General features: G+C 44.1%; 1 protein-coding gene and 1 long non-coding RNA gene across 2 annotated transcripts; both read right to left on the bottom strand.

Annotated features, from left to right (window-relative positions):
* Positions 1-187: 187 nt before the first annotated feature.
* On the bottom strand, positions 188-21223 carry MGARP (mitochondria localized glutamic acid rich protein). The gene is made up of 6 exons (XM_026042627.1): positions 21139-21223; positions 20027-20130; positions 19022-19118; positions 14010-14258; positions 3123-3170; positions 188-1576 (listed from the first exon to the last, which is right to left on the bottom strand). The coding sequence occupies exons 1-5, from the start codon at positions 21221-21223 to the stop codon at positions 3124-3126; spliced, it is 582 nt and encodes a 193-aa protein (XP_025898412.1). The 3' UTR covers positions 188-1576; position 3123.
* A 1019-nt stretch (positions 21224-22242) lies between these two features.
* Positions 22243-23300, bottom strand: LOC112950114. The gene is made up of 2 exons (XR_003249953.1): positions 23238-23300; positions 22243-22434 (listed from the first exon to the last, which is right to left on the bottom strand). It is a non-coding gene; the product is annotated as an uncharacterized LOC112950114 (long non-coding RNA).
* Between the last annotated feature and the right edge of the window lie 1359 nt (positions 23301-24659).

The following is a 24659-nucleotide window of genomic DNA, read 5'->3' as shown; positions in this document are numbered from 1 at the left end:
AGCCCGGCGCTGCCTCCGCTCTGGCCGCTCGGGAGCAGGGGCGGGCGCAGCCGGCTGCCTTTCCCTCGGAACAGCCGGCTTCGCGATGGAGGGGCCCTGTGTGTGTCTTTGTGCAATGGGAAGGAATGTTCTAGCAGAGAGGGATTTTTCCTTTTCGCCTTTCCAAGGTTCCGTTTGAAGAAAGAGCTGTCAGTTATACCTTATAGTTCACAGTTCCTGTGTAGGTTGTACATGATACGCCTTGTCTCACATCCGAATTGGAATCATTGCCATTTCAGGATGGCTGTGATGCTTTTCTCCAGGAGCATCTCCATAGAAAATGTTGTAGTGGATGCACACGTGTGTGCAGGTACATACACATACATGTGCATACCCATAGCGCAAGAGGGGCTCGAGAGAACACTGTCATACAAACCAGTTACTCATTGTAGATTTTTTATTATTAAGGTAATACCTAACAAGCATATTTTCTGGTTGCATATTTTGAAAAACAGAATAAAAGGCCACACTTCTCAAGCTCTGCCTGGGCTGTTACATGCCTCTCTCAGAGAAAATTCTGACAAGTAACAGCTTGCTCCGGGTTTCCAAGGCCATGGAAAGAAAACCTCTCTGGGTTTTAACAGTTCTGGGCATTTGCAAGCCTGTGCCATAGCCCTAAAGAGGAGCTTTCCCAGGGCCTGCATCGCGCCTGGTTTGTGCAACAGCCTCTCTGAAGCCTCCGAGCTGGCCGGGCCGCCGCCGCGTGTCCCCACGCGGCAGGACAGCTCAGAGGGGCTCTCACCAGGGCAAGAAGGCTGGTGGGCACGGAGCCCACCCCGATCACTTCAACCGGCATTACTTTGGTTTTCACAGATGCTCTAATTTGCTCTAAGGTGTCTATTGCTACCGCTTGCAAAAGGGCAGTGCTCTCCAAGCAGGCGACTACTTGAAACTTTTAGAAAGTCTTCTCCTTGGTTGGACAAGGGAAGATAGTACCTGAAATGTTTAGGAAGGAGGAAAACTGGATTTTGTACAATTGCATATCTGATGGTTACTATTGCAAATTAAAAACTCAGGAGAAAATAAGGTGGTTATTTTCCCCCATGACTCAATTTAAAAATACCAACAAGTACTTTCAGTAAGATTTTAGCGTAGCAAAACTTTCCTCTTAAAACTGAACGTGGAATGGTACAATGTTATAAATCTGCAGCACAGTTCAGCCCAAAGGTAGGACATCAGCGTGGGTAACTAGACAAAGAAGAACTGCAATGAGTTCCTGTGGCTAATTCTGTTAAGTCTGCTGCTTCTCTTAGCATGTGCATTCATTTCACTCTGGATGGTGCTTTGACATTTATTACTGGGTGCTCCTTTCTAAAACAGAGAGGTTAATTACAGAAGCGTCTCTCTAAACAGCTTAGATGGTGTTAGGTTCTCTGGCTCGGTAATGAATCGTCATCCTAATAGGGAGTGTGGGCTGTGACAAATTACACAATTTGTTTTATGTCTCCAAGGCAGAGGATGAGGTTTCACACAGGAATCAGCTGGTTGATTGCCCAAATATTTCCAATAAGCTTTTCAAAGGCTTCAATGATGCTCGCTGGGAAAAAAAAAAAGAAGAAAAGAACGAGTTTTAGAGAGAGCAAGAATAAATGATGGTCAGCAACATCCTCGATACACCCCGACTTTCTCCTCTGCAGGCAGCCAAAGTCAGTGTACCTGTGAGTGCAGGTGCTGGGCTAAGGGCCCTGCAGCACACGAGCACCACACGTGGGTCCATCGCGCTCGCCTGGCCGCTTGGGAAACTCGCCGTGCTCCCACCAACAAGGCAGAATTTCAGGGAGTCCCTCTTCACCATCATTAACGAATTGTCCCCACGCCGGACAAGTTCCACTAAGCCTTATTTCTACAAATAGTTACGGGAGGAGCGTTAAGCGGGGGCTAAACCAATTGTGTTTGCTGGGATTACTGCGGTAAGGAGCTCCCGGCGGCCGCAGGGGCGGCAGGAGGTGGCCGGGCTCCCAGGAGAGAGCGGGGCGAGAGCAGGGGCTCGCTCAGGCCCTACCTTCAGCAAATTGCATCCGTTACTACTGCGAGTCCTTCGCCAAATAACTAGGTTACCTTTAGAAAAATAAGTAAACTGGATTCTGTTCTCTCCTATCAAAATTATTTTGATATTTTGCCTTTGAATTCAAGTTGTAGAGAAATTTGACTTTTAGAATACTTGTGCAAGATATTCTACAATTTAGGAATTGTTTGGGTTTTCTTTTTATTACTTTTGAGTGCTAAAACAACTGGATAGACCCAAGACACTTGGTTAATTTATTAATGAAGTTAATGGTATTTGCCCTTCAGCACAGGGATGCGAGAAAACACTGTTGTTTGCTGTTGCCCTGGATGATGGAGCAAGCAAAGGTGAACGTGCAAGGAACACACGCAGCTTTATTGCTGCGCTCTAACTGTACACAGCGCATGCATTGCCAGGGTACAATGAAGAGCACCACTTGCTGTGCTCCCTTTCCTGCCTCGCTTGCCTTGCTGCTCCAAAAGGCAGCACCCGATTGCTGATCGGGAGCAAAAGTCATCCGGGGAATCGTGACCCGGGCAGCTCATTTGCGTAACTTTCCGTTGTTTGTTTTAGTTCGTATCTTCTCTACCAAGGTCCACGTCCGTATTTCAGGCAAACTTGTATTTCCCTTAGCTTTCTATCACTGTCACACAGCCCCTTTGGGAAAGCAGAGTCATGTGGAGCAGGCAAAAACTGGAAAACACGTTTTATTCTGGAAGGCAGCGGGGGCCCCTGAGTTCCTTAAGCGTCCCCCTGTCCGCAGGCAGGCGCGTGCTCGGGGAGGCCGGCTCCGCACACCGAGAGAGCCCTGCATTCCCTGGGAGCGACCCCTCAATGATAAGGAACTCCCGCATCAAGCTCCTTTGGGAGTGGGGATTCTCCACATGGAGGCACATGCGGATGGATGGATGGATGGATGGATGGATGGATGGATGGATGGATGGATGGATGGATGGATGGATGTTCCCCAGCTGCAGCCGCCACTCGCTGGCTGGGAAAGAGCGGGGGCAGTGCAGGCAGCTCGCGCGGGAACGGAGCCGCCCTGCAATTCCTTTGCCGTAGGGGTCCCCAACGGTACCTTAGGATTCCTTTGCAACGTCCTCAGCTGCCGTCCCCTCCGTGGAAACTGAAAACGGAGACAAAAACACCCATGAGAAACACTTCTCTTGTGGGGTATAGCACAAATACAGAGCAGAGGAGGCGACTTACTCAGCTGTGAACGAGACAAGCCCTTTGGGCTAAAGGGAAAAGATTTTTCAAAGTAATACAAGTAACACAGACATTTTTCTTGTAACCTTATTTCTAATTTTAACCGAGTTTAGTAGTTTAGTGCAACTTCTAAACTATTTTGAAAATCTCCCCTGTGATGACTTTGAACGCATATTTTACTGTACATCTTCAATAGTAATATAAGGAATGATAAATTAGAGCTGCATTGAAGCACTGTAAGGTTTAGAAATACCATATGTTCTATATTTGTCTTTTTAGGAATGTAATTAGGAAAAAATACATCCTTCAAATTAAGTAAGCCTAAAGAAAAGAAGTGTCACGTCACACTCACCAAAAGGGAGAATATTTCTTGCCCTCCCCAGCTTCCCCCATGAAAATTTTGCATCTAGCTACTTAGGCACACAGCAAAGCACTGAGCTCCAAGCACCCCAGCAGGTCTAGCTTAGCAACACCGATTTCTAAAGTACGGCAAGTAACTGCAAAATGATATTCCCCACTCACAAAGACACTAAGACTGCAAACACAGCCACCCCTGGCAGGCAGGCAGTGTCACTTAAGGTGCCTGGATGCCCTCGCAGCTAGTGCCGAGCAAGCAGCCGTTGGCTCGGTGCCCCCGAGCAAAGCGCTGGGCACCTGCTGCAGCCTGCCCGGCCTCCTCCTCCTCCTCCTCCACAGCAGCAGTGGCAGCAGCGGCAGTGTCCTCGTCCCCTGCCACCGCGCCGGGCGTCTCCGGAGCGGCCGAGGCTGCTCCCTCGTGGGCACTGCCCACGTTCTCCTCACGGGCAGGGGAAGCGGCAAGGTCCAAGCTCGCACCTTCGGTTTCTATAATCAAACGAGAGAGGTGATGGTCGTGCCTTTGCTGCCCATCGATCACCGCAATCCCCGGCGAGCTCTCGCGGCTCCCCGCGGCCCCGCGCCCGCCTCGCGGGGCGCAGGAGCCAAGGCCTTGGGAGCAACAGGACCTACGTGCAATCTTGTCTTAGCATGGAAATAAAAGCTTGCAAGTGGAATGCCAGGAAAAACAGTGCCCAGTGTGTGACTCTTCTGTCCTTGGGGTGGAAAACTCTGCAGAGCTGCCCCCCAGGTGTCTTTAGCCAGAGGTCTATGTTCTCTAAAGTCTATATTCTCTTACAGATACTCTCATTTTATTTTTTTGGTTTCTGTCAAAGTATAAAATTTTTTAATGTGGAAAGTGCTAACATCAGGCTGGGGGGTCAGGCTGTGGTCCAGCAGAGCAAGCCTGCCAGCCAGCCTGCGTTCAGCACCCATGAAGGGTGAGGCAATATATTTGTGCAAGAGGTCTGGACCCTGTCTGTTTGCCCAACCCTCGGCACAGAGCCGCCGCAGGAGGACCCAGCACGTCAGCCAACACTAACGTAAATCCCTCTCATATTATTCAAACCTCACTGGTAGGAGTCCCGGCATTGCCACACACTTCAACTGCTCTGTAAGTTAAGTTGCACAGGGATTCTGCTGCTACCAACTGCATCATGTTCCACAACACTGGCATATTAAATATTGTTAGCCAAAACGTTTCACTGGAAGGACAAAAAGTACATTAAAGAGGAGAGCTGCAGAGCTGCTATCCCATGGGGTTTTTTTCAACTATCATCAACAGATAGTTAACCCTCAACAGATAATTAACTATTCTGAAAGTCAACTATTTAACTTGATTTAGCAGAATACTGAGTGAGTTTTGAAAAAACAAACAAAAAATCAAAACTGCTACACATGGCAATTTTTAAAAACCTTGGTCTCTTTGTGTGTGTGTGTGTGGGCATATGTATGTGCGTACATATATATATTTATATTTGTCTCTGACTACCATAGAAAACTCTAGCCTGTACTTTCACTCTTCGGGAGTTCTCAGGTGTCTTTCATGCCTGCTTCTGGAGCACACACAGGACAACTTCATACAAGCAACCTTTGGGCTGCCACAGCTTCTCTGCTCCTTTCAAGGAACAGCTTGCGAGGAGAAGACAGTTGTCCACCAAAGTGTCACATGCAGCAACCTGCACTGGATCATTATGCATTTCATAATGTCTTATCTGTAAGAAAAATACAGACAGCCCAACACAGGTCATCTTGTGACCCTTTTTTTGGCCTATTGCAATTGCAGTAAGCTCCCTAAGTGTCCCTTGGTGTTTCAAGCAGAGCACTGTAGCAGTTAAATAAATGCTCTTTTTGCAATTATGCTGCTCTTAGCAACTACAACTTTCTTGATTATACATGAAATTAGAGCCTGCCTATCGCATTGTTCAAGTTTTACCAGTACATGTATGGAAAACTATCAAACACCAACACACCGTGAGCTTCTCAGCATTACTAGGGGCAACAAGAAAGAAGCAATACGCCTCTCTGGGTTGTGTGGTTCTTCTATTACATTCCTGTTACTGTTCCTGTTTAACAAGTTCACCATAGTAAAAAAATGCACTGTACCACATACACCAGGAAGGCTCTTTGCATGATTTTTGGGGGGCTCTAGTAAAAATTTTGGTTAACTTAATCCAGGAAATAAAAGAACTTGGACACTTTTCTGCATCCGGACTGTTGAGTGTCTTGTGGCACACACAACTCATCAAAAGAAGAACACAAGTGCTTGGATTTGGGTGAAATTCACTTTTCTGTTGCTTCTCAAATCCCTTCTGGACACCTCCCACTTTTCAGACCTACCACCAGGTACCTGGAGCCTACAATGCCTGGATGCCGCCCTGTGCCCTGTGCTCTGGGTGTCCCTGCTGGAGCAGGGGGACTGGACTAGATGGTCTCTAGAGGTGCCTTCCAACCTCAACCTTTCTGTGATTCTGTGATCTGGTGGCCTTGGGCCTTTGCACCTGCGGTCCCTATTAAATCTCTCTTACTTGCTCCATGTAAAATACAGTATTTACATCCTGCTTCATTAAGAAGTAGGTAAGAACACTAATGTTCTTTTGAAGTTACTAATAAGCCTGTCATTATATTCTATAGGAATTGGATAATTTTGTTAATTCAAATTCCAGAAAAGCTGAGCTTACTTTTTTCCAAAATAAATCACGGAGAAGGTAAAAGTTAAGAGGTTAAGGGCCTTAGCTGACTCCCTGCCGTTGCTGACCACTCCTGGCTTCTGAGCTCCCGGTATCCCTTGGGCAGCGAGGACTGAGACCCATTTTCCATCCTCATACTGCCTCTTACAATTTCCGCAGGCTCAGAAGCGGAATACGATGGAGCAGTGGCCCGCTCCCTACACCCACTACCATGCACAGCACCAAAGTATTTCTGTTACGAAAACACATCTGTTTGGAGCTATTACTAAGCAAATAGGAAAAAAAAAAAAAAAAAAGGAAATTAATTCTACAGACAGAAGGAAATCAAAGGCTTTTGGGCTGTTTTGTTTTCTTTCCTATAAAGCAGTCGCACTAGGACATTCCAAGAGCTTATCAGCACCGAGCTGACCTCCAGTTCCACCTAGAAACACTACGTTTCCCCAGACCGTGTCCCCACCACTTCAGCGAACGGCAGCTGCTCGCTGGGCAGAATCACCATTTCTGCAGACCCCCAAGCCTCTCCCCATGGAGAGGGAGCACGGCCTCTCCCCATGGCCGGTGTTTTTCTCGGAGCGCTGCAAGCACCGCGGAGGAAAACGCCGCACATGAGCACGGTAGGCACGGACGTGCACAAGCCAGGCAGCTCTCAAGGGGCTTCCTCCCAGGTAATGATGAAGAGGAGAAGAAAGGGGGAGAAAAACGAACAAGCAAACAATTGTCTTCCAGGATCCACATCCTACCACTGTAGAGGACTGGAGGAAGATGCTCCAAGTCATCTTTAAAATGCCCTGGGAAGAATAGGCTAGAGGGTGGTCTCTAAGATGGAAGGAGGTATGGAACAAACGTGGGCCTTGATCACAGTAAACAGTTCTGAACTCTGTTAGAGAACTTGATTTTTGCAATAATCTTTCTGCAAGGTACCATTTCTGATAGCACTTCTACACAGGAGCTGGTGCCCGTTCGGTGACCATAAAGCTGACTTTTCCAAGCTGTGTTTCGCACCCCACACCACACGTGAAAGGAGCTACCAGGGCCCTCCAGCCCCTATCAGCCACATAACCTGGATAACCGGCGCTTACTCGGGGCTGTCAAGGAGAAGAGCAATCTAGGCAAGACTGCAGAGACCCAAGGTCATGAGGACACAAACAGCTTTCGCGCGGGCAGCACCACCAAGGCACAGGAGCAAACACCTCACCAGGGAAGAGTTTGAATCCTCTGCTCAGCCAAACCTGGACACAGAAGTTCCCTCAGTGCTTATTGAAGAATCCTGCAGAAAATCCGCCACATTCACAGGAGGTTGGGATCTTCAAGTGTCCACTAAGGAGAATGTCAACAATTAATCATTAAGAGAATGAATCTTTAGCAGATAGAAAGGAACGAAGGTGAGAAGGAAAGAGCCACTTCTTTCCTTCTCATGCAGATGAAGCACTTCAGTTTATGAAAAAAAGATATCTGTGTCTTAATTCCTAAAAATTCCTAAAAAGCAGGAAACTGCATCACATATGGCAGCATTAAAATAAGAGAACGTGATATAATAATAATAATAATAATTTTAAAAGCTCTTGGAACTCAGTATTTTAATGCTTTTTTTTTTTATCCACTTTAGCCAGTCAGCTCAGCACTGAATCAGAATGCTTGTTTGGAAAGGTGGCATGGAAGCACATTTTTTTTTCCTTTTTTTCTTCTCTAAACACCTAATGATGCAATTTGTATACAGACCAATATGAGTGGCCAGTAGACACAATTATTTCAGCAGTCTTGCTTATAGTGAACTTGCACATTGTATTTTTACAGACTAGAAAAAATATGTTTTCCCCTTTCTATTTCTAAAATGATCTTACAAATATAATAAATACAAAAGAATAAAAAGGATACATGAAAAAATCAGGCGATCCTGATTTTAAGAGAAATACATTCATTTTATTTCCCTGCTCTGGGAGAAGTTGAATTTCTTTTTTAAAGAAATAAGTTGGAAGTTTCATAGGAAGACCAAAACCTCTAAAAAATCTTTACTTGTGCATTTCCCTGCTAATAAATTTTAAAAAATATTTGGATTATAATCCTTTGATTCATTTCAACAGAAACTGTTGTTAAAAATAAACAAAAAATCTGAACAGGTAAGGATTTACCCCCCTGACACTTTAACAAGTAAAAATATGCTTCTGTGAGGTAAGTCATTTCACTGAGAGCCCTGTCTTCCATTTCACTGTTCTTTTCCTTTCAAGCAGTCAACACGAGTCTGGGACCTCTGAGGCACAATGTCGTGTTCAATTACTTTTCAAAAAATTCTTTGCAGAATTTGGCTAAAGCTAAAATAATACAGGCTGCCCAGCACAACACAAAAGGCATCTGCCTGGAGCCACTCAGTGCACATGAACAAAGGCTGGGATACAAGGAAGGCCTTGATATTTTAAGCTATCTATAGCGCAACCAGTATCACACAATAACTCCCAAGGAAAGAGAAAAAAAAATGGAAAAAAATGATATTTACAGCTTTCCTTTCTTTTTTAAGCTAGAAATGCTATTTTTGCTTATATAATCTCCTCAGCCTGAAGAGGTTCTCTCCAGAGGGCCCCAGAGTGTTGGAGAAGGAGTCGGGAAGCAGCTTTGCAGAATTTAAAGAACAGCTAATAAAAAATGGCAGTGGAGTAGAATCCACTTAGAGAAAGTCCAATTCAGCCAGGCTTTGAATTTAGTTCCGGACGGTCCTTATGAGAGACTGTAGAACAAGAGCACACGAGGTTGGAGCACCTGGTGGCCTCAGATGTTGTTGAGCAGAGGGCCCACCAGGGGCAGGAGGAAATCGGGATTCCCATTCAGGCCTGTGGATGGACACAAATCCACTCCGTCCCAGCCTTCCCTGCCGAGCAACAGCTCCCTAGAGCCTATTGATACCAGGGAAGAGTTTTGTCCCTTTGGCACTTCAGCTGTGCCTTAAACCAGCCTGAACTAGAGACTTGCTGCCAAACGTCTTTGGGTCCAAACCACAGGGTCGTGAGGGACTTTCTTAAACTGTTTTTTTCTAAACTGGAGAAAAGAGACACCTCCATTCAAGCAAATATGTCACAGGTTAGTCATGTCTAATGTAGGTCGCTAGTTCCTAAAAAGCCTCATTAGTTCACACTAATGACCAGAAGACTCCATGAATGAGCTTATTCTTCAATGGATGATCAAAAGAAACAGTTTCAGAGAGATGTCTGTAATGATCACAGTAAAACCTATGTGCCTAGTATGTCTGCGTATAAGGTACGCAGTATGTTAACACAGAAGGCAACTACATGAGGTGCTGCAAAGTATCAAGTACCTCACCTTGCTAGACAGCTGCCGCTGTGTGAAACAGCCACTGCAGGCCTCCGAAGGGAAGAATGAGAAGCCACGTGGTGTCTTTCCAACCTATCCATTGATTAGAATAGATCACCAGGAAAATACAAACGCATATATGAAAGTGCTCTAATAATCTGATTTATTAAATTCTTCTGAAGGTCTAAGGAAATTGTACATTCATTTACCTCGTGTTGCACCATTCAGCATCTAGAGATGCGTTCAGTTGCTCAACTCTGAAAGACTGAACAGGCATCAGCAGGTACAAGTAACCTCAAGGAATCTGCAGCAGTTTTGGAAACACTCCCATGACCCCAGCGCAAATTGGGAAGCATTTGGATGGGGTTTAGCAGCACACCAAGCACAAATAACAGGCACTGATGACACGGGGCATTTTTGTCTGTGCCAGGGTCAGCAAAAGCTCTCTAGAGAGCAGCAGCTCCTGCCCACGCAGCCCTTTCTCTGGCGTGCAGACAACGGGCATTTGGGCGCCGATCGGAGCGCAGCACGGAAAGCGCTGGCACATTCACCCACTAATCCCCTCTGAGCCCAGGCTCCCAGCCTTCCTAACGGCAGCCCTGGAACAACAGCGCTTGCAATGCTGCACTCACAAGGTTCCCCGGCAGTTAATATTTGTGAAACCAGGGAAGGATCCACAGTGATCCTCGGCGAGCTGCTCCAGAGCCAGAGGCCTGGGAAAGCACGGCCTGGGCACAGCTGCTTGTGCTATTGCAGCTGACAGTGCCAAAGCCCTGCACCTCCGTGCTGGAATTGGAGAAAAGTTTATAGCAACAGGCCAGAAACTGAAGCAGCCACTAACACAACAGCAAAGCCACCAGGCATCAGCAAACGGCAGGCTGCCAATCTGTGCATTTCATGGCATCTATTCTGTCCCAGCACTAATCAATTTACGGTCTGCAAACGCAGTGCGCGTTAACAACCAAACAGCACGAGCGTCATCAGCGCCAGACAGCGACCGCAAGAGCGGAACCCATCGAGTACAGAAACGGCACCTTGGGAAGCCGCATCCAGGAGAGCAGACTAGCAATACCCCTTTGGCAACAGCATTTCCCGGGATTTCAAATACCAGTGGATGATAAGCTCCTTAAAGTGAGGAAAATATATAATTGCAGACAGCTAAAATGTAATTAACTTCCTAAAGCCAGGAACTTCACGCATCTAGGGATGCCCATTACCTGGATTCCTTACATTTCCTAATGCATTCAGAAAGCCTCACAGATAAAAGGAAATTTTATTATTTGCATAATTAAAAGCTTAATGGCAATGTTAAGAACACTTGCACTCTCACCTGCAGAAGTAGTATCAAGCAGCAACAAAACCAGCAAGTTATTTAAATAAGTGCCATTGTCTGAGTAAGCGGGACCTTCCCTCGTCACCTCTGAGAGAAATGCCTTCCCCACCTCCCTAGGTTACAGGCATCATTTTCTCTTAGAATAGAGAGAATACAATAAACAATTAAGTTGATTTGAATGCAGAATAGCAGGGTATTTCCACAATGATTCTAACGATTATAAAAGAAATGCATTTTTAAATACAAAAAGCTGTTCAGCAGAGGTAAACACTCATTAACATTGACACACAGAGTCAAAATACCATCTATTAAGTATTAAGCCGATGGAAACGTTACCTTTTACCTAGCTTTAAAACCCGAGATGCTAATTTAAAGTTACAAGCGTGAGCCTATGTGCCGCTCGAGAGAGAAACGTGGCCAAAGGCTGGGGCACGGACGAGGCCCCCGGAGGCCTCAGGGACAGCCGCTGCAGGAGCCCGGCCGGGCCCGGACTAGACAGGCAGATGAATCTGCGGGTGACCCTGTGCACAGAGCGGCCCCGTCCCACGGCGGGATTCAGGTTACAGGGCAGCTCTAGCACGGCAGCCCCGGCTGCGAGCCTCACGTGAGCTCCTGCGAGGTTTGTGTGCTGGCTCCCGACTTAAGCACAACAATTAAGAGTGAGTTTTAAAACGGTCCTCATTAGTGACCTGGGCCAGGAATGAGTAGGTGCGGCTAGCACAAAAACGTGACCTCAGAGTCCAGTTACAACGTGCCAGTAATGGCAAAGGGAACAGGCAACGCTACGCTGCTCAGCACAGCGGTCCCTTCCGTGAGGGAATCACTGGCACAAAGTACAGCTTCTGCTTTTTGAGAGGAAACACTCTGCCTAATGCCTAACACCCTGCTTAGAGGTCGCAAGAAAGACGGCTGAAACAAAAGGTAAAGGTTTCTAACAATTTCTTCCCCCACAGGTTCAGCTCTGGCAATTTACCACACAGCCAAGAACAGCCTCAGGAGCAAGACTAGATAGAGGACACTTGAAAATGCTCTCAGAATCCCTCCTAAATATCCAAGTAACAAAAGGAACTTTCCTTAGCTACGGTGCCAGCAAAAAGATAATTTAAAAAAAAATTTTTTAGTTTTAAAAAAGGAAATACTAACTTCTATTCAGCACATCCACTTGCACTCAACGCCAGCAGTAACTGAGGAGCTGAAAGGCACACGTTCACTCCTCTGAAATACCACTAGCTACACAAGGTCACCACGTCTGGAATTAGATCCTGAGACCTAGTCCATTTAAGCACAACGTTTCTCAAGAGAGATTGAGGAGCCTGAGCTGCCCCAGCTACACAAGAGTGACAGGAACATTTATCCTATGCAAAATACTGCAGTATCAAGCAAGTAAATATCCTTAGATAAGCATTATGAAAGGAATCTTTAACCCCTTCTTGCAAGTCCACTTCTTCAAAGTGAAATTTTGCAATTGCTCTGCAGTTTTGCAGCAAATGCACAACATCTACCTCCAAGGGAAATACTCTAAGACACTTAAAAACACCTCCTATACATGTTTACATCTCTGATTTGTTAATTCTAACACATACAGATCTACTTTTTAAAGATAATTTTAATTTAAATTAATTTAAAAATTTTAAAATTGATATTTTTTAAATACTATTTTAAATACTATTTTTAAACTATTCTCTTGTAAATGTCTTTTATGTAAAAAATAATAGTCACTACAAATTTTCTATTATATCATTTTTCTCTTAGTTGTATTACATTTACAAGGTTAGGCCAAGGTTGGTTGGGCCATTTTAAAATACATCAGTTATAATTAGTTCCTGTGCTCATCTGAAAGAATCATTCACATATGTTGAAATGCCATTTGTATCTAGAACCTTCACAGAAGACTGTCACTTGAAACACGCAACTATCTCCCCAAGACCATTTCCTAAAAGCAATTGAGATGCATCAGTTGCTCAACAAAAAGTCACCAGGGAAAAAGAGAAGGCAACAATTCTGGACAAATGGAGCAGCATCTGTTAATAGTTTTCAAGGCATTATAACCACCTGCAGTCTAGCAGTCAAATCATTTTTCATCTCATGATCGAGACAGTTTGACATGTATTTTAGAGGCACTCTCACATATATGCATAGTTATTTTCTCTAATGAGGTCAAAAACAGGGGTGTAGCAAAGGTTCCACATTTAAGAGAAGCTGGAAATCACGCGGCCTTTTTAAAGCAAGAATCACAGTGAAGTTTCTCTTTCATCAAGGGCTTGCAACTCCCCTACCTGCTGAAAAACTGCAACTGCTTTGTGTGCATCCCTTTCAGTTTTCGACTGATTTAGCTAAAGGTAAAAGAAAAAGTGATTGTTCTATATGTGCAGTCTAGCAGTAAGTATATTTGATTCCTAAAAATCAAGTTAAATTATAACCCTATTATTTATGCAATTTATGGGTAGTTTTATTATTACTGTGATTTTGAAAAGCTTGGGGAAGTGAAAAATATTTCAAATGAGGTGAATGCTGAGAATACTTGATATAGTTACTTAAGTATTTAACACTGACTTGCTGTTGTATTGAACATTTTAACCTGATATTTCTATATCACTGAGATTATAGTGACATTTTGGTTCATAAGCAATTTTATACTGATGTTACACGAATAGAATAGCTATATAAGCTAGTGAGAAATGTCTTAGAAATAGCAAAATATAGTATTTAGATTTCTTAACACACCCTTAAGAACCAGATCACTGGAACAACTGTTTTATGTGCTCACTTAGACACAAATATCTTGTAAAAGAGACTTAGACTGTGGTAGTAAAATAACCTTTTCATTCTGCTAGCCTGAGACAATAATGCTGGTGCCCCAGGCATTGCACTTACAGGCACAGATTTAATGCACTTCCAAGAAAGTTATTGTTACCCCAGGCTCATGATATATCAAGGTAACAGCTAAGTTAGTTTTCCTGGCAGGACAGATGCCCTCAGGAATGCTGAGGTTTGTTCTCAGCACGCGGTAGCAAGAAGCAGTAGCTTCAGAACTCAAAACACACACACACACACACATGAACTGCATTCATAAGATAACCTTGCAGTGTAGCAGCTTCTGCATTAGCAGCTTCTGAACTAGCAGCAGCTTCCAGGTTAACAGCAGCTTCCTGCTGTGCTCCCTCCACAGCAGCGGGTGCGTCGGCAGCTGGCAAGTCACCTTCCCCTCCAGTTTCTGAGGACACCCCAGAACTTCCATCCTGTGCAGCAGATTCCACAGGAGCTACTGTATCAGTCTCTTCCGTGGCTGCCGCTGCTTTGATGACTTCAGCTGTCTCCTCTTCATCACCTTTTAAGGATTTATTTAATACAATAAAGAAAGCATAAAGTGCATGCACGCAACATGAATTCACCAATCGCTTTTTACCAGCATCATTTCAATTAGAAATGAAGAGCTAACTTTGGGGAGTCAGGAACAAAGGCAAGAAATCATGAGTTAATCCACCCATCTCACCTAATGCAATGCCAATGGAGATGTTTACAAGATCGGGAAACCATATTCTTAACTACTGAGTTCCATAACTGCTTTACTGTAATAACAGAAACGTGTTGCAAAAAGCAAGTGACTGCAAGGTGGGGCTGGGGGAGCAATAGGGAGCATGTCAAGTGTGTCTCCGAACCCACTTTACTAAAGGGTCAGCAATAACACACATGGACTTCACGGGAATGGGATTCCTGTCCCATTTGCACGCAGCAGTGAGGTTATCACACGTGGAATAAGACATTTGCTGTCATACTCGAGAGCGTTTCTGTAGCTCATCAGTCATGTTCCCAGCTTAAGTGCACTGCAGTGCATGGCGTGACTTCAGTCCATGCAGGTCATACATACACTAACCTGGCTAACAGGTTAGCTAGCTAATAAGTAGCCCACACTATTGGGCAGAGCCCAGCGCACAGTTACTGTCGTGGACGGGGCTGGCGCCTCCTCGGAGCTCTGCGCTGCCCTATTCCCCTTGCTTGCTCTAGGACTAGGTGGAGCGCACAGTGATCACACTTCTGACTGCAGGGCAGACTCCCAGTAAGAGCTACAACACTCAGGTAAGACATAAACATCTGTGGAGTAGAATAAACAAATAGGAGAATCATATTGAAATCAGATGCATAAAGAGGAAAATAAATGGTAAGTTTCAAACAACCTGAGTTAGTTTTACTGGAAGCATAAATCGTTTTCTTTTTGCAAATCCCAGCTTTCTCTTGAAGAACTATTTACCCTGCTGGGAGTAAGACTGTCGAATCTGGAAAAATTGGTGTTCTACAAGCATGCATTATTCAATCTCAAAAACTACCAGCTCAAAGCAAGAGAGAAGACATGCACAAACACCATGCAAACATGCACTAAGACCAAGTGGAGCCCAAGAGGAGGTAATACAGAAAGTGCTCATTGGGAGTGTATCACTAGACCCAATTCACCAGGTGAAAAACACAACAGGAAATAAAGTTTGAAATACAGTTGCAACCTAAGCAAGAATAGAAAAAGGGAGGGCTATAGCTTAAAGAGACATAGTCAGAATTTATTTTATTCTTCTAGATCTGTTTAGGAACTGATCATTTTACTAATTTTCTTATGCCAGATCATGGCTATCTTTTCATATATTCAAATTTAAACATAAGACAACTCATTGATCAGAAAAAAAAAAGTGTGTGTGTATATGTGTCATATTAAACAACCTGACTATGTCCCTTTAAGGTAAAGCTATCTTCCAAAGAACCAAATTGATTATAGAAAGAACAGACTAATAGCCAAGCTCAACATTGAGTACATTTTATTGGACAGTCAGATAAAGAGTGCATTCATTCAGAACAGCCAGCTTCGCAATCCCAGCACTGCCTTCCACAGAGCAGATTCAATAGTAGCTCAATATGGTTTGGCCTTGCAAACACAGGTATTTCTTTTAAAGTCTCACAAGTATGGAGTTTTACAATAGAAGGCATAAAGTCATCCCAAGGTAGGCTGCAAGGTACACGTGAACGACTGTCCTTTGTATTTAACTTCCTCGGGTTTGGAAAGAGTTTTCCCTTGTATTTTAGTCTGGAAAGTGTAAAAGCAAAGTCATGATTAGAAAGATTGAATCAGCTTCACAATGTTAAAAAGAAAAATCATTGCTAAAAAAGGAGGAGATCAGGAATAAGTTTACAGGAGACACACAAGAATGAAAGACACATAACAGTATCTGCACTATTTGCCAAATAAGCAATTAAAAATATTCTGCAAGACAAACATCACTTCACAGTTCAAATGATGTCCCAGTTTCCTACTGTTACTTCTAGTCAGGCTTCTTACAGGGTCTTTTTAAAATCTGCTCCTACATTTGAGAGTAGCTTTCCATTAAGAGCTACAGAAAATTTGCTCTTACATCTTCTAAGCTATCTCACCTTTTTAAATCCTATTTCAGCTCACTAATAAACAGGCAAACCTGGAAAAGCAGTTGATTGTTTCTTCTGTTATGACAGCCTTGTTTGCAACATGCTTTTTTTTTTTTTTTTTTTTTTAAATATAACAAACATTTTCATTTGGGACTCAAGGAGAGAATTTTCTCAAAATAAGGAACTGGTGGGAGAGAAGGGGCAAACACTACTGAGAGGGAGACTCATCTGAATGAATTTCAACATTCATCAACTGCTCCCTGAGCTCAGACTCTTGCTGCTAGAAAGTTTGCTCTACTTTACCACTACACACGCAGCAAATGTGCCACAGATGTGCTGCTTGACATGTTTCTTTTCTATTCACCGTTTCATCGTTACTAACACTGTTCAACAGCTTATTTTGAAACTTCATTTTATGTGATATTAAAAAAGTCAGATTACTTTGAGAATACGACATTTTAATCATTTATAGGCAGTGCTTGCTATGAAAAAAGAAAAGTGTAAGAACTAAGTGGAGCTAAATAACATGAGGAGAAGGAAGCAGTGGCACTTCTGTGAATAGCAATACTATAGTTACACACAAAAATATGATTATGCAAGGAGCAGCAGGGGGAAAAAGGAAAGGAAGAAAGAGCCTAAGGCTTTTCAGAAAGCATATAGAGGATTCTATAGGAAAAAAATAGGAGCAGAAACCTCTTTTGGGAGCACAGAGTTGGGAATGATGGAAGGATCAAAAAGGAAAGCCCATAGAAAAAGGTATGTTAAAGCTGATTCAACAATAGATTTTTACTGTTAGCTCAAATATCCAATTAAAATTAGCCCAAATAAGATTAGCTCAAATATCCAATTAAAAACTTTGGGTTGAGTCAGGAGTCTAGAATACTTCTAGTACTAGAAGTATCATTCAGTATTAGACTTCACACTACCCATGATAAGGGAGGCAGCTCTCCCTGGTCCCTGACCAGGACATTTGTGTGAGCCAGTCACTAGCTGTACAAGGCATCAAATGATGGGATGTGTGGAGAGGATGTGAAGTCACAGTGAAACAGCTTAGAGAGCAACGGCTAAGGCTCTATTCTCGCCCCAGTCACATAGAAATATCAGACTGATAGCCCACTGAGACATTTTGTTACACTACAATTAAAGTCCTCAGTACCTTGTGAAGCCTAAAAAAAATAAAGAGAATATAAAAACTTGATTTGGTGTGCCCTGTAAGCTCTGTCTACTCCTTCTACAGCTACTACATTCTTCTGAATGTGCTTTAGTAGCCTTAATTTCATCTCTGAACAGATGAAAACTAGTGAGAAGAGACATCCATCCACTTTGGTTCCAATAAAGGTTTGGCTTTGACGGGATGGCAGGTGGTGTTTTCATCATTTATGGAAGGGATGATGAAGGGGAAACAGCATATTATATCAAAGGATGGATGAATTTTCATAGTTCATCATTCTCATTCCGCCCCCCCCTCTTTTTTTTTTTTTTTTTTCTTTTTTTTTAATATATTTTAGGGACAAGGAAGGATGGCATTTAAAATCTGGTCAAATTCTTGGCACCCAGGGGAAAAAAATGCTTTGCTTTTAGCTACTAAAAAGGAGAGAAATAAAGATATTTTGACATTTTAAACATCAATATATTTTAAGTTTAAAGTTTTAATACCAAAGCATGTATTGTGGAACTTCATCAATAAAACTAACAACTTCAAAATAAATAATTTCAGAAGCAGAAAACATAAAGCATATTCTCACACTGAAAAGGAATTTTAAAACACAGCACTAAGTCAATTCTATGATTTACATGCATGCAAATACATTAAATCATATACATAAATATGGAACATCTTCAAGTGCTATGGCTTCATTTCTAAACAAAGATTTTTTATAAGAACATATACATATATACAGAGATCCTTGCCACATCATTTTTAATTTTTTCATAGCAAGACCAAGCTTGCTAAACTTCTGTCTTTTAGATTAATCTCACTGTAACACTAATTGAGGGAGACATGAGCAACATTCCATCAGAAGTATTTGATCTAGCTTGGTCCAATTACTTAAGCAAGAAGTGCTAAGGAAGGCACTATCATACATTTAGATGGTGTCTGCTTAACAGACAGCAATACTGTAACATAAAAATGACAAAGCCAAAGCTGCAGATCTTCGAGTGAGTTGTATTTTACAATATTTTAGATATTTTTTCCCTAGCTCAATGTACAGTGATTGAACAAATGCATTCTCTGATGACATGTGGCTGGGAGCCAAACTGTGGGCTGAGAGAAAGATATAATCTGCTCCCAGAAACAAACAAAAGGACAAAACTGATTTTGACAGCATTATGCATTTAGTCAAGTTTCATTAAGCTTTCGGTCATCAAATGTGAATGCCCAATATACAATTAATGGTTCATATATTAACTCTTTTCATTCAAAGAGACTCTGGGAGGTTGATCACAGGGCAGATTCACTGCCTCAGCATTAATTTCTTCCCCCAAATCTGTTCTAATAGAACACGGTACAACCTTTACTCGCAGTCAGGGACAAGTAATGACACTGTTAAGGCCTGATTAGCTAAGCCAGAAGCCCACTCGATCCATATATACCTCCCCCCTCAAAAAATAAAATAAAATAAAATAAAATAAAATAAAATAAAATAAAATAAAATAAAATAAAATAAAATAAAGAGTTCAACTCACCCTTATAATTTTTGGCTTTTCGCTCCTCAGCTCTCTCATGAAGAACATTCATATGTTCAATATACCTGTTGCGGGATGAACTGACAGTTCTGTAGGCCTGAAAAGAAATCACATATCTAAACCTAATGCTACGTGCTTACAGCTACTATGTGACACGAAGAGAAAAAAAATAACCACAACAACACACTTTAAAAGGAGCCTTTACCAGTCTTGAAAGATATATCAAATCAACACAAACTAGGCAGAAAAAAAATCTAATATATTTATGGATTTACATATTTTGTATCCGTCTGCTGTTGGAAAGTAAAATACAAGATAATGTGCAGCTTTCAGAAAACACTGCAGTATTTTAGGGCTGGGATAGAACATTTTAAAAGATAAGTAGGAGCAACAGCAGTAGAATTTATTTTTCTTTTATACATGCCATCATGCAATTCTACCTCAAACACATTTTGAACAAACAGCATCTACTTAGCACTTAAGAGGATTATTTTGCCGGAGAGGAAAACACATATCTGTTCGGGATGTGCTAGTCACTATCTCAAATCATGGAGGGAAAGGAAGCTACAAAATGGAGGCTGTAGGGACAAGAAAAGCAAGTACGGGATATTTAAAGGCAAGAAAGAAAATTATTAAAGAAAAAAAACAGGGAAAAAAAGAGGTGTGCAAAATTCAAACATGCTTTGCTAATAACTAATATTCTTATCTTTTACTTTGTGCCCAAATCAGTCAGGTTCATACCCTTGCCCTTCAGTTTCCCACTGAAAATTACAAAAGCTCTGACCACCAACGTAACAGTAAAATACACAAGCAATAGGCATTTGATTTCACTAGTTCCTTAAAGCCGATTTTTGACTTCTTATAGCTTTGTAGTTTAGCCTGTATTTAATTAAATGCTGCGTCATCTACATTACATTGATGCACTTCATACCTCAACCACATTGTCTAACGCACACTTCAAATCAGGTGAGCTCAGAAAGCCCAAACAGATCCGCTTCCACTTACATAATATAAGCCACCAAAGGCAGCAACACCAGCAAGGAGATAGTAAATCATGTTCTCTCCAGAAGAGCCAGGAACACTGCCAGATGACATCTGCCGAAGAGGTGCTACAAAAACCATCGATATTAAGGACAAGGGCTGCTAAAATACGATCACAAAATTGAATTATGGGGTCTAAGCTATACATTTTCCTCTTTATGGGGGAGATGATTCAAACGCAAAGCTGAAGCAAAACTGGTAGGTACCATTTTATCGTAGCATTTAGCACAACCGAGTGCAACGCGGTGCTGTGACAATTAAGGGCTTAATGCCCCTGGGCAAAAGGCTGAGGCTGCCCAAAGAATTAAAGCTTTTTCAGGAGCTGCAGTGCAGGAGCTTCCAAGCGCTGGAATTAGCCTGCCTGCACATGCCCTACCTAAGGGCAGGTACTTTTACACGTCCTTAGGCGATCCTGCTGCAGCCGGGATCACCAGAGGTAACGGATCCCTTTCCATTAAACGGCAGAGCGCCTCAGGAGAAAGGCTTTTCCTTTCTGCTCGCATTCCTTCACTCCCAAATAGGCTGCTGACCTTTAGGTAGGCGCTAACACCCATAACCTCAAACAGCGGCCAACATGACGGGCACGAAAAAAAAAAAAAAAAAGAAAAAAAAAAAAAAGCACAATAGATATAGGTAATTCGGTCCGTCACGACCGCTTCCAGCCGAATTGCACAGCCGCACCCTGGGCGAGAAGGGGCTGTCTCGGATGAGAAAATGGCTCCGCGCGCGGCGGCGGGCAGCTGCGGGAGCAGCCGCAGCCCCCGCTGTGCCACGCGCCCCGCACCTCCTGCCATCCCTCCGCGCCGCCACGGGGACGGGGACGGGCACACGGGGAGGGAGAGGCGGGGACGGGCACGGGCTGGCGGGGGCCGCCAAGGGCACTGGCAGCGCGCAGCAATGGGGCGAAGGGTGAGGGGCCGCCGGGCAGCGGCGGCCGGGCTGAGCCGAGCCGAGCGGAGCGGAGCGCAGCGCACGCACGTACCGGGGCTGGCCGCGCCGCCGGCTCAACGGCCGCCGCCAACGGCCGCGCCGCGCGCCGCACCTGCCGCCCCCCGCGCGCGCGCGCGCGCACCTACCGCGCTGCTTGAGGCGGCCGGCGGCGGGCGGCGCGCGGCTGAGGCGCGCGGCCAGCGCCTGCGAGGCGGCCCGGCACAGGTACATGGCGGCGAGGCGGAGCGCGGCGGAGCCCCGGCTGCCGGCGAGCGGCACTAGCGCTGCGGCTACCGCTGCGGCCGCCCCGCACCGCGACCCGCGGAGAGGCGGCGCGGGCAGCGCGGGGCGGGACTGGACGGGACGGGACGGGCGCTGCGCGTCCCGCCCCCTGCCCGCGCAGGTGGCACTGCCCGCTGCGGCGCGGCAGCGCGGGTGCATACATATATATATATATGTATATTTATGTAATTGCTCCTGTAGTCAGCACAGAGGATATCTGCTTGAAAATGAAATAGGGTTTGAGGGCAGGCAGCACTGACATGCAATGGAATAGCAGGAATCATGAACAATTAAAACCTTCCTCCCCTTAGGGAAGACCAGGAATTACTACAATTTATGACCGCCCGCAGTGTTAGTGAAGAATCGAGGATCCGCATTTCTCTGGGGAGGGTGATGAGTGAAACGCCGGAGGACGCAGGTCAAAGCCGTGGAGGGCGCCAGCTGTGACGGAGCAGCCCGTCCCGTCCCTGCGGCTCCCTTCAGCGCCCCTCCTGCTGCTGCTCATCGCGCCCTTGACCGACCTTGGTGCGCCCAAACGGCGGAGCGCCGTGGCGGGGAGGCAGCAGGAGCGCTGCTCTCGCCGGTGACGGCACCGCGGTATTTCGGGATGGAGCCGCTCCCAGAAGGAGGAAAAACCTAGTCAAGACTGACCTGAAAGCTGCTGCTTTGCCGTGTGAAGCAGCAAATGCACACCTCGGCATTTATCGGCCTATATAAAATTTTATTAGTTTTCCAATAGAACCACGTACATCTGATTATGATTTACTTTGTAAAATTCAGCAACTAAATATTATGGATCAGATAGGGCACACTTTAACGACTTTGGGAATATTTGCTGAATGTCTTCTGAACTCATGTCTAGTGTAATTGCATTCTGTAATATAACCTCCGGAATAACAAAGATATTTAATCTGGAAAGTAATTTTGGAGAACTATGAAACAATTAAATGTTATATGAAAACACCTTCAGAAGACTTTTAAGACCGAAATAAACATGGCAAGCAGGTAGCCTCACAAGCTCTTTTCACAGTTTTTACTGTTTATTCCATAGTTGTATGAAATGTATGAATAAATATTCAGATACTTTGTACTTGTGTTATGCTTATTTATTTGCAAAACACAATGAATGATCCTGTTACTTCTCACACCGTTTGTTCAACCTAAGAAAGAGAAAAAAAAGCAACAAGAAAATATTCAAGTTGGTTAGAAAGTTCTTACAATATATTTTATTGTAGCAGTTATTTAATGTGTATTCCATGCTTATGTGTTTTGTTTACATTACTAATATCATGTTTGCACATTTAACAGCAATATTTATTGTGCAAATAAACTAATACAGAAAAATCTGTAGGACTGTGGTTAGGTGTGTCTTTGAAACGACATATATTAATTGCTCTGAGGCCATAATCCCCATCAAAATTTTAGCTGCCAGAAAACAATTGTTTCCTACGGTGAGAAGAACATTAGCCCTATCTGATTTCCCTTTAAATATATATATATTAAAAAAAAAAAAAAAAAAAAAAAAGAGGGAGAGAGAGAGGGAGGAGGGAGAATCAAAGAGAAGGAAAGAGACACTGACTATTTTTAGGGACTCTGATCTCCTTGCCACTAAAGCACTTACAATGCATTCTCTTCAGGCCTAAATTTATTTTAGGCACTAAAGAAGATATGCTACATGGTCAGTAATGCTTTGTGTCCAAGACAAAACAAATTGGCAGTGAATATGCACACAATTAAATATATAAAGGCTATAAATCGACCACCTTACAGAAAAGCACAATTATAATGCTTTCTTTTTTTAGCACTAGAAATGAGCTAAGAGGAATGACAAAAGTAGAAAAGTATTAAAGAAAACAGGGGAAGAAGGAAAGTCAGTTTTTTAACATTTTGATATATTAAAAAAAGTCAAAGATTTGCAGGATCGGTAGCCTCTCATCAGTGGCTTCTATATCTGCATACTTACTATGAACATCCAGTACATTCATGTTGTTTCTCCTTTTGTCTTCTTTCATATTCCATTCTATCTTCATTATGCTGCTTCAAAAGCTATTAAATAGCAAGATATGTTGAAGAGCTCTAGTGCATACAGCTGGAACTAGAGTACAAAACATGCTCTATAGAATAATATAAAATTCCTAGTATCAGAAGGTAAGCTGGCATGTAATTATTTGGAACTGGGACAATAAGGAATAAATTTAGTTGTCCAGTAAGGCATCTTCTCACACCTTGCTCAGAAACACTTTGTGCTGACTAGTGACTGACAGAGAGGAGAAAGAGTTCCCTAAGAACATAGCGGGGAAAAAAGCATAGGGAATCCATTCAACACTGGAAACTGATTCGGTGCTATGACTGCTGCTTACCCTACCTAACATTTCCTCACCAGAGGCTACTACATCATCCTGCTTGTTTTATCCAGCTTATGAGGAACACGAAACGTTCTAAGACTGTGTTTTGTTTAAGGAAAGCGGGGTCTCAATCAAATTAACAAGGCCAAAAAAAGGGGAAAAAAGTGTCTAATAAATGCAGCTTTACTAAGGCACGCTGACCCTACCATATTCCTAGGTCTTCCATTGTACTCTTCCTTAAGCATTTGACTTGGGGAATTAACTCCTAAGCGGCATCTCTTTTGAAGGTCATATTGGGAAGGAGCTTATGTAGTTGTTCAATTTTATGAAGAAAATTTAAGCATAAACTTGGGGCGCACAACTAGCCAGCATCCCTCCTTGACCCTCGACACCTGGCAGCGACCACGCACACAGGGACTGCGTCCTCGCCTTCGAGCCGCTACCGCGCGGGAGCGGTTCACGGGAGCAGAAGGGAACGGGGGCACTTACGAGGAGCCACAGGGCAGCGGAGGTGCTGAACGCCAGGCCAACGCCGAACCAGTTCGGCCGGTCGTAGCTGGGCTTCCTTGCAACAAACGCAGAGCGAGTCGGAACTAAAAACATGGGAATTTCCAAGGGTGAACAGGCAAATCGCTGACACCCACACAATGAGGCGCATGAAAACAAAACAAAAAATGTCTCTATTACTTCTTATTGCATAAATGACCTGTGTAACATTGTCACCGCTGATCCCTTTCTAGACGCAGTGCGACACTCATTCCTGGCGCACATGGGAAGGGGAGAGGAAGCTGGAGGTGGGAAAAGCGCCCCTTCCCTGCCCGATCCCACACCAGGGCCCACTGCGCCGGGCTCCCTTTCCCCCTGCTGCGCGCGCCGGAACCTCCCGGACTCGGCCCTCCGCCTCAGCGGGATTCATTACCTCGGACCGGATCATATCACGCTAGCTACAGCGTCCCGCGGCACGGGCGGAGCCCGAACCGCGCCCCGAGGCCCCCGCACGCTGCCGCTCACCGAGCCGCGGCGCCCCGGCCGCCAGGCGC

Source organism: Nothoprocta perdicaria, unplaced genomic scaffold (genome assembly GCF_003342845.1).
Source record: "Nothoprocta perdicaria isolate Ctin4 unplaced genomic scaffold, notPer1 scaffold_31, whole genome shotgun sequence".
Lineage (NCBI taxonomy): Eukaryota > Metazoa > Chordata > Aves > Tinamiformes > Tinamidae > Nothoprocta > Nothoprocta perdicaria.
The sequence above is the reverse complement of the archived record's forward strand: the minus strand, read 5'-3'. Positions and strand labels throughout refer to the sequence as shown.